The 10,696-nt window shown below is 41.9% G+C and overlaps 1 protein-coding gene across 4 annotated transcripts in view; it reads left to right on the top strand.

Moving 5' to 3' along the window:
• PDLIM1 (PDZ and LIM domain 1) overlaps positions 1 to 7,700 on the top strand; it is a 55,018-nt gene extending 47,318 nt beyond the window's left edge. For 2 of the 4 annotated variants that reach the window (XM_066600633.1, XM_066600635.1), the window contains 3 exons: positions 3,585 to 3,638; positions 4,201 to 4,312; positions 7,280 to 7,700. In XM_066600633.1, coding sequence (XP_066456730.1) covers positions 3,585 to 3,638; positions 4,201 to 4,312; positions 7,280 to 7,466 — 353 coding nt within the window. In that variant the 3' untranslated portion in view covers positions 7,467 to 7,700. The remainder of the gene's footprint in view (positions 1 to 3,584; positions 3,639 to 4,200; positions 4,313 to 7,279) is intronic. The other 2 variants (XM_066600634.1, XM_066600637.1) reach the window with 1 other exon arrangement.
• The last annotated feature ends 2,996 nt before the right edge of the window (positions 7,701 to 10,696 follow it).

The raw sequence follows: 10,696 nt of genomic DNA on the forward strand, positions 1-10,696 counted from the left end.
CTGAAAATTGACAACCGGGTGTTACCATGTGATGTATCCAATTGGTGCGGACTATGTCAGATGTAGGGATGCACTCTAGTGACAAGTGGAATGGTAAATCCAGGTGTCCTTTTTTTTTTCCATTTTTGCTCATGCATTTTCAGGGGGAATAACAGAGGAATGCAGTAATGCTGTGTTCTGAAAAAAAAGATGCTTCAGTGTTTTAGTAAATATTTGAATACCCCATAAAGTACCAGACGTGTCTGAAAAGCTGTTGGGAACTTGTTACAATGTGCAGTGTACATATGAATGTGTTCTACTGCTTCTGAAATGTCTATTGAGTGTTGCTAGTATTTTATGACTTTTTTTGTTTTTTGAGACACTATGTAGCAATCCCTATTCTTTATCTAGAAGTACCTGAAAATGGAGACTGTTGGATAAGCACCCTTGTTTTTTCTATATAATGTATCATGCAGTCAGGGGCGTAACTATATAGAGGGTGCAGGGGATGCGGTTGCACCTGGGCCCAGGAGCCTTAGGGGGCCCATAAGGCCTCTCTTCTCCATATAGGGAGCCCAGTACTATGAATAAAGCATTATAGTTGGGGGCACTGTTACAGGTTTTGCATTAGGGCCCAGAAGCTTCAAGTTATGCCTCTGTGCAGCATGGTTTAGGTATGGGTACAGATACAAGGGGGGGGGGGCCCGCTCACCTTTTGCATCAGGGCCCCTGAGCCTTTAGTTACGCCCCTGCATGGAGTGCTTCTTTCCCAGCATAGGATATGTAATATGTAAAGACGACCCTTATTTATTGTTTGTCTGCTAAATGATTTTCCTGCATTTTATAAGGTAAATTGCTAATGTTTTTCATTTAGAACTATTTCCTCTCTCGCTAGAAACAGGGAAATATTTATCTGCAGATCACACACTGCTGCGTAGCCTTATAGGCTTTTCTCCCAACTTCTTTTTTGCACTCAACTTGCAATGCAATTTGCAGAGATTTGGTCAGTCATTTGCAATCAAATTAAAGCCAGCTAATCAAGAAATGTATATATTCTTTTGAAAAAATTTTCCCCTGCTTCGGTAACACTATAAACGGTACCACTTATGTCCTTGGGCCTCGTCTGGTATAGTGCTTCAAGTAAATGGCACTGAGATGCAATACCAGACACAACCCACATTTGGTACGATTTCTGCAAAAAAAAATATTAAAAAAAAACAGCCTGGTTTTTCTGATCTTGACCAATCCTTTAAAGTATTTTGAAGGTAACAATCTTTTTTTATGCAATATTGTAAATATAAAAATTAATTTATTTAGTTGGCCATCTTTGAATACATTCGTTCTGCAGCCATCACCCAAGCAAAGACTTTTAGCCCCTACACAGCAGTTCTGAAGCTAATTACAAAACCTATCCAGGACTAAATTACATAAATTAAACTAGTTTGAAATCCCCAATACACTCCTTATCAAAACAATCCCTACCCTAGAAAGAGTTGTCAGAAAGGGCAGGTATGGAGGCTCTACTACCACCTCTAAGTTAGATACAAGATGTGATATAGGCGTGCATGGAGGCTCTAGTACGCTGTTGGGCCGCCTCTAGCTTGGATACAAGATGTGATACGGATGGGCATGGAGGCTCTACTACCCTGTTGTACCACCCCTAGCTTGGATACAAGATGTGATATGGTCAGGCATGGAGGATCTAGTACGCTGTTGGGCCGCCTCTAGCTTGGATACAAGATGTGATACATGGGGGCTCTAGTACTCTGGTGTATCGCCTCTAGCTTGGATACAACATGTGATGCATGGGGGCTCTAGTACGCTGTTGTATCACCCCCTAGCTTAGATACAAGATGTGATACAGGTGGACATGGAGGCTCTAGTACTCTGTTGGGGATACCTCTAGTTTGAATACAAGATGTGATACAGGCGGGCATGTAGGTATACAGGTTGGGTATGGTATCCTGTGGCATAATGCTCCACATTTGCTGTAACTGAGCCTTTAGCTCACAGAAACTCATAGGCTGTTGAAGTTGTCATCCCAGATGATCCCACACACATTCTATTGGTGACAAATCTGGTGACTGGTAATGTCGTGCAGACGTTCCTGAGACATCCTTGTGTGTGCGGCCGAGCATTATCCTGCTGAAAAATACCTCTTGGAAGCCGCCATGAGAGGAACACATGTGGCTGCAGGATGTCCTGAGCATGTTGTTGAGCTGTCATTGTGCCTTGTACCACTACTAGGGATGACCAACTATTGTGATGGCCCACCAGCCCATCACACCAGTGGGGGCAATGTGCTGCTCCACAACAAAGGCAAGATTGATGGGCTCACCCCTAAACTTTCCACACACTAACACGGCCGTCACTACCACACCATAGAAGTCCAAATTCATCATTCAGGATACCACCGCAAAAGGAGAAGCCTGTGGCTGACTGCCAAAGGCAGTACATTTAATGGGTGTTGTGAGACCAAATGTCCTTCAGCCATGTGCCTGGGAATGGTTACAACAGACACTGGGACCTGTAACAATGGTGCTACCTGTCTCTGGATGGTGGACAACAAAACAGTTGGAGCTGCTCTTGTGGTCAAAAAAAACTCTACACAAGCAGAAAGAGGTCACTGCACACATGTAGCCTCTGAGAGCCTTTTCATTGGCCAAGGGTGGAACAACTTTTAGGGCCTCTGGTGGCAAGACAGTTCATCTAATCACAACAGCAAAATGACAACTTCTATGGACTGGATCTTTGCCAGCCCAGCTCCAGTGTATATGGAGATTGTGAACTAATATGTTACGATCGATCAGAGTGCCGCAGTACAGCTTGTGACCAGCAGTAATGATTTTACATGGGGTTTAAAAAAAAAATAAAATAAATACATGTAATCTCTTCCAGGGTTATTATGAAATGTTGGAAACTATTTTGAATGTGGGTCAAACAAGCCAATTTTCAGCTAGTCTTGCAGATCCTTTAATGTGTACAAGTAATGTCCCAATTCTCCCCCTAGCGGCAGATGATGGGGAAGGAAGAAGGGTCAAGAATTATGAATGTCAACATGTTGGATATCGAGGGAGAGAAGACTCTGCCAGACAGTGGCTTATTCCCCTTTCCATATGGAGAATAGAAGTCAAGTAGGGGGGTGTCAGGAGGAATAACTAAAGTGTATGGCCACCTTTTACAATCCAAAGCATTCTATTACAAAAGGAGATACGAGCGTATGAAGATGGATGCACATGATCACAGGCGTAACTATAGGGGATGCGGTTATACCCAGGCCCAGGAGCCTTAGGGGCCCATAAGGCTCCTCTTCTCCATATAGGGAGCACAGTATTATCAATAAAGCATCATAGTTGGGTTGGTTTTACATTGGGGCCCAGGAGCTTCAAGTTATGCCTCTGCACGCAATATACTTATCACACACAAGCAGATATCAGCATGCTCCGTTTGCTTGGTCTTGATATGTTCCTAGTTTACTTTAGTATCTTTACATTTTGATGAAATGTGTGGATATATAATGCATATAAGCTGTAGAAGTCGCACAAGGGGTTTCCAGGTGGGATGTATATAAATATAAATTATTTCCAATTTTCTCCTGTTGCCAGATTTTGAGGGCACAGAACTTGCAGGTCCTGAAGGTGAACATTTTATAGATCCAGGTAGAGGATGTTATGCAGAACAGTAACTCTTTTATCACATGCACGTGAAAGCTGTTCACTTCTGTCCCTACATGCGCTATTCCTGCGGTCAACTGCATGTTGTCTCTATGAAGGGAAGGCAGAGCAGTGTACATGACATGGTAGTGACCAAGCTCACATCCATTCTTGATATACTTGTCAGTGGATCTGTTTGCAACTGTAAATGACTTAGGCTGGCTTCACATCTGCACTGGAACCTCCAGTCACAGATCTGGCATGGAAGATATAGCGATGGATACAGCATTTTTTCTTCTGGTAAAACGCCAGGCAGCTGAATGGAAATTGAAAAGATCCTATTAAAGTCAATTAAAGAGTTTTAATTAATACAAATTTATCTTTATGCCGTTAGTATTAATTTTTAAAAGTTGGTCACTACTACCATGCCACATGTACTGCCTCCTACAACTCCTTGAATTCTCAGTTATAAGGCACTACAGCCAAGTTTCATGTGTTACAATAATCTATTTTGTTTATATGTTTATAGGCTAATTTGAATGTATTTATTTTTCCATTACTGATATAGGGGAGAAACCTTCTGGTTTTCGTAGTGTCCGAGCTCCTACCAACAAAATGGCTGCCTCCTTGGGTGGTGGACAGAAACTGCCATTATGTGATCACTGTGGAAGTGGCATTGTGTAAGTAGTCTATTTAATACTCTTTATGTATACAGCATTTAATTTTAAACATTGCACTATATACGGATTTAGCAAATGTTAACTTGACATTTTAATGCGTTATGATAACTCAACCACAATGTGCTACAATGCTGTAAATTGCGGTATCACGATGCGCTAGTCATGTTAACAATTGCTATATCTGTATATGATCACTGGAGCACTATTTCATATAGAAGGACATGATTGATAAAGAATCTTTTACAGAGGCTCTAAAACTGTTCTGCAAATGGAAAGCTGGAACAATACCTCTGCAGCCCCACCTATTGTAAGGCAGCAATCCTGTAAGTCAATGTTTAGACTTTTTTGAAACAAGTCTTGTAACAGTGACTCGGAATTGTAAGCCAACGACCTAATAACCATACACAGCTGTTTCGGCCTGTCACTAGCCAAGCCAGAAACATACTGCACACTAATGAGAGGGGAAAAAAAACCGAAACAGCTGTCTGTGTATGGTTATTCTGGTATTCTGGCTTACATTTCCTAGTCATTTGTTACAAGACTTGTTTTAAAAAGTCTAACGTTGACTTGCAGGAATGCTGCCTTCCAATAGGTGGTGCTGCAGAAATATTGTTTCATCTTCCCATTTGAGATGTGTTAAAGAATAGCAAGGCAGTTGTTTTTCTGGAGGCTATGCAGAAAGACTAAGGGCCCTTTTAACAGATGAAGATTTTCTGCCCATAATGATTGCAGATTGGGGATATTAAGAAGCGATGATTGACTTGCTAGCTACATTCACATGCAGCAGTCCTTGTGATTTGTATGTGACCAAACAATCTCTTTAGTACCATCATTCGTTCACTAGTGTCGGTTTACATTGGAAAAAGTGCTGCCGACAAATGATTATTTTAATCTTCACAGAAAGGATGCAATCCGAGCAGCAAACAAGCATTTACTCCATTATCGGCTGGTCACTGGGATGTCTACAATTCCTATGAACAGAGCCTTAAGGAAGCACTTCAGATTTTTCTGATTTTGGGGAAATGGAAATGCATCATACATAATAATGCTGGTTCCCCCCCACCTTGCCCCGTTAAAAAACAAAACAAAAACCTGAGTGCTTCGGTCCGGTTACAAGTTAACTTCTTAAAGTTACAGCTAAATGGGTTAAAACAATAAGACAAACAGGTACTTACCCTCCTCAGCCCTGGTGATGTAGGATCGTGATTTTCCTGTTCTTTGTTGACAGCAGAAGTCAGGTGACCGTTGCCTGCCTGTTCAAACTCCTGGCATCATGGCACCCAGGATGTGAGCACTGATGCCAGGGGAAGTGGTGATGATACAGCCTCTGATTGGCAGGCAGCGGTCACCTGACTTCCACTGTCAATCGGAAGAATCACCGTGTTGCAGCACTGGATTGCTGAGAAGCGCAAGTACCTGTTTTATTATTTTAACCCATTGTTTATAACCTATAAAGTAAATTTGTAACTGGACAACCTCTTTTAAGGCTCTGTTCAAACTTTTCTCTTCCTTCCTTTTTCTTCTTGTGTCATTCTCCAACCCCACTGAGCCCAGCATGCAGCATCAGTTGCTAGGAGGAGCTTCTTGAACATGAAATTATACAACCTGTATGAGGGGAACAATCCCCTCTGATGGGACTGTGTGCGTCTCAGACCATCTCTGCCCTAATGGTTGCTTTTTAGCTCCAAGTAGTGAAGAAGGTAAATGCAGGTAATCATTGAACTCCTGCCCACACTGTTGCTTTATCCCTTCCCCCTACAGCCTGATTTGACCTTCCTGACCAAGCCACATTTTTCAAATCTGACATGTCACTTTAAGTGGTAATAACTTTGGAATGCTTTTACTTATGAAAAAAATTCTCGGAATCCCTTGCATGACCCATTGTACTTTTTGTTAGTGGAGGATTTTAGTTGATACATTTTACATTTATTTAAAAAAAATCTACATTTACAGAAATTGCAGCAATTTTCAAACTTTGAATTTCCTCTGCTTGTAAGGCCGAATGCACACAGCCATGTCAGATTCTGCATGCGGGATCCCGCAGCGGAATCCGACCCGGTGCCTGGCCCATTCCCCCTGCTTGCCTATCTGCAGTGTTCTTCATCTGTAATGCAAATGTGCCGGCCGGACTTGGCTGTAAATTACTGCCACGATTCCCCTCTGAGCCCACTGGTAATCAGCGTCTTACATATACGGTGTGTGTCAGAAAGGAGTTGAAGCGCCATTCCGGTGAAATTTTTTATTTCATTCATTATGAAGCTATCCCCTCAGTGTGTGCATATATAAGTGAGCTTTGATTAGTTCTTTCTGTCTGAAACTCCCGGCCTCTTTATCTTTGGGTGGTCATTGTGACTTCAATTCTGACCAGCTCAGATTTACTTTTATATCCCTCTCGAACTAGTCAGTTTTGTAGTCGGCATAATCCTTGTGATGGACCCTGCCGCACAAACTCTTCAGAGGAGAGCAGACACACCTATCAGTTGCTGATGATGACGCAGCTCCTGTCACACAGGTATAAAAGAGGAGATCGCAGCTCATCCTCCTGCCTGCAAACGTATGGCCTGTTGCTCATTTACAAGACTATAGAAGGTAATGATTATGGAATTGTACTCCCTGCAAGGCAGAGATGGTATAGTCTCTAGCTGATCATGTAATGCTGTGCTGATGCATCATGGAATAGATAGCGCACAATAAGGAAAGTGAAAGCAGCATCAAGATGATGCCTGATGAGCATCAGTCAGTAATCTGCACTACAAGGAAATGACTGCAATATACAGAGAAGATATCCAGGGTGTGATGGCCAATCAGAAGAGGGGTGCAGGGATGATAGAAAATGTATTTTTGCCCTTTACGTTTTAGGAGAGCAGTATAAATCTACATACGTTAATAAATAAGTGGTTGTGTAAATTAAAAAAAGTGTATACTTCAGCTTGTTTAAAAAAGCAACAATGTTTTTGTGTTTTTCAGGGGAATTTTTGTAAAGATCCGGGACAAGCCTCGTCACCCTGAATGCTACGTGTGCAGTGACTGTGGAATAAATCTCAAACAAAAGGGGCACTTTTTTGTGGAGGATAAGATGTACTGTGAAAAGCATGCCCGGGAACGTACGACGCCCCCTGAAGGATATGAAGTGGTTACAGTATTCCCAAAATAAACCCAGCGTCTCCACAGCTGAAGAGTGACATTTTGTAGCCTGTTTTAATGCTAAGCAAGGCTTCTCTTTACCTAAAGCTGAATGTTTGCTGTAAAGCTTCTTGAGAATATACTGTGCGGGGAGGAGGGAGACGGTGGGAATTTTCTACGATACTAATTTCAAACCAACATCTATGATGTTTTTTCATCTTTTGCTTTTGTTGATATTCAATACAGAAAATCTTTATTACAGAGACCCGGTGTTGGCTGTTTTCTTACAGATCTGTGACAATATTTGCAGTCCATTACTAGTAGAACAAAAGGTGGTTGTGTACTAGACTGGAAAAGCAAATACAGGTAGAACGTAGAGGAGGGAACGATTATATAAAGTAAAACAAAAGACGAACCTTCTTATGTGACTAACCCGAAATTCTGGGACCAGCAATAAAGTCAATGATATAAGAAAACCATTAGTTCATTACTGAGTAGTTTCCATAAAGTGTTGGAGAGGGAGGGCCCCTGATAACGGGCGGGATCCCCAGCAAATAGTGCCCATAGCATGCTGTGGGAAATTAATTCTTCCCCCACACTTGCGAAAACCAATTGCGGTTTCCACAAGCAGAGGAAAAATCGCAGCATGCTCCATTTTTCCGCGGATTCTGCGTAGACTGCTTCCATTGACGTTAATGGAATCGGCCCGCTGTCCCCATAATAACAGATGTCGGGGGAAAGCTGGATCATTTGTTCTTATGGATAAGTCTGTTAGGCTGGTTTTGCACAATGTGAAAGTTGTGGAATTTTGCCTGCAAACATGCACAGTACAGTGTTAGTGAATGGGTCTTCACAAACCTCATTCATTAACCCCAACTTCTCATGGATGTATTTGCATGCACAATATGCAGAAAATAAAATCTATTGATTTTCAATGGGTTGGGTCAGGGGCGTAACTAAAGGCTCAGGGGCCCAGGTGCAAAAGTTTAGCTCGGCCCCCCTATATACACACACACACACACCCTTACCAGTACCCATTCAATTATTGCAATTTGGCTTGAGAATGAGAACGAAACTATTGAAAATCATTGGTTTCAAAGTGAAGCATTTTCACTCACTCTTGCATTGCCCGATTTTATCACAAGTATGAAGATGACTTTAAACTAATTTCACACGGGTAAGTGCGATATTGGGCCATGAATCACAGCCCGATATCGTGCTCACCAATATGTGAATTTGTATCAAAAATGTCTCGCATCACTTCGAGGAAGTAGTTTCAATGGGGAAACTTCACATTGCACTGCATGCACCTAGCAAGTGGTACAATGCTGCCGCTGGCCCCATTGAAATCAATGGGAGATGCGATGCCAGGGCACTTCAAACGATAGGGCTGCAGAGACCTTTTATCTCCTGCATATAATTAGATCTGTATAGCTGGTATAAGTTAGACATCTCCTGTATATTTTTCAGCAGGATAATTCTCAGCCGCACACACAAAAGGGTCACAACTATGTCACACTTCCATGCCTGGTCACCAGATTGATTTATGGGACCATCTAGGACGCCAACTTCGACAGCCAATGAGTTTGGATGATCTAGAGGCTCAGTAACAGCAAATGTGGAACTACATGCGTCAGGATACCATACGGAGCCTGTATGTCTCCATGCCCGCCAGTATCACATCTTGTATCCAAGCTGGAGGTGATACAACAGGGTACTAGAGCCTCCATGCCCCCTGTATTATGTCTTGTATCCAAGCTAGAGGCGGTACAACAGGCTACTAAATCCTCCATGTCCGCCTGTATCACGTCTTGTATCCAAGCGGAAGGCAATACAAAATGGTACTCGAGCCTTCATGCCTGTCCGTTTCACACCTTGCATCCAAGCTAGAGATGGTAAAACGGTACTAGAGCCTCCATGCCTCTCTGTATCACGTGTTATATCCAAGCTATAATAATATTTTGTAATATCACTTATCCCTGTTTTGTGCAACTGGATAGTTAGTGAAGTGTTGATCAACTCTATCAACTCCTCCCATGTTATCATTGTAATCATGGACAACTGCAGGTTTTTTCTTTGCCTCTCTGTATCCTTCCACTTCCACCATCGTTGACATGTGGACCATTGACAACCATGTGACCTCTTTCTTGTCCTTCTATTTTGGAGCCAATACTTTCCTTTGCCACAAAGCAACAGTTTAACCCTTTTCAACTTCTTTTTAGGATTTGTGGTGGCATTTCCTTTCTATTTAGTCTCACAGTCCCATAAGTATCAGTGTGTTGCTTCACCAACAAATCTGCTAACACTGGAGCCGTAGAGAAATGATCTGTTGTGAGGCAATAGCCTTTCTCGAGTCAAGGTTTCATCAAAGTCCTAACAACTTGCATAGAGACTGGCAAGTCTTTAGACTCTGGATCCAGCACTGTTCCCCTGCCTGTATAAATTATGGTGGACCATATGTATCAAGATTTGGCCTCGCACAACATGAATGTTTTTATCCCAAATCGGACCCTTTTCAAAGGCAAATACTGAATCCACTCGAGTCTACCTTTTATAAAGCATAAGGCTCTCATCTATCGTTACATCCCTTCCTTACTGCGTTTTGAAACAGTTCTTTTGGTTTTTTTGAAAAAAGGCCATATTTTATTTTGTTTTGGATCAGGGGGTAAACTAGGATCATAAGTACTTTTGTCAGAAAAATGTAAAAAATGTTTCAGAATTACATATCTGTGATAAGACATCAAAAGGGGTAAAGAATGAGTTGCAATCAGCTGATCACAAGACCAATACCACATTTCCACAGGGTTTTTAAAATTATTCTTTGATTTAGAAAAAATGGACATAAAGAATTTTATTTGGCGTAATTACATACCAGTTATTCATTCTTGACATTCTCTTTGCAGCACCTGCTGCTCTGCATATTTATTTGTTTCTTCGGTAATCAGATTGATTACATTCTCATTCAAAACATATTCAAAATAATCTAAAAGATTTTCATAAGTACCATGAATGGCTGGAGTTTCCGTGAATGGAAAGCGTGGTGCTGCTGGATCAGACAAATTTACATCACACCATTGTCTAGCTGACTGCACTGAATCCTCCTTGTCACTATCTGACATTTCACTGGGAATATCACATTATTGGGGGAATACTCGCTCCCTGAATCAGAAATGTCTATTTCATGATCTGAATCTCTATCTGTACTCATTCTACTCGGTTATCCTTTCTCGCTCATGTCATTGGGGGACACAGCCAAGACCG

The sequence above is a fragment of the Eleutherodactylus coqui genome, chromosome 4 (genome assembly GCF_035609145.1).
Source record: "Eleutherodactylus coqui strain aEleCoq1 chromosome 4, aEleCoq1.hap1, whole genome shotgun sequence".
Taxonomy (NCBI): Eukaryota; Metazoa; Chordata; class Amphibia; order Anura; family Eleutherodactylidae; genus Eleutherodactylus; species Eleutherodactylus coqui.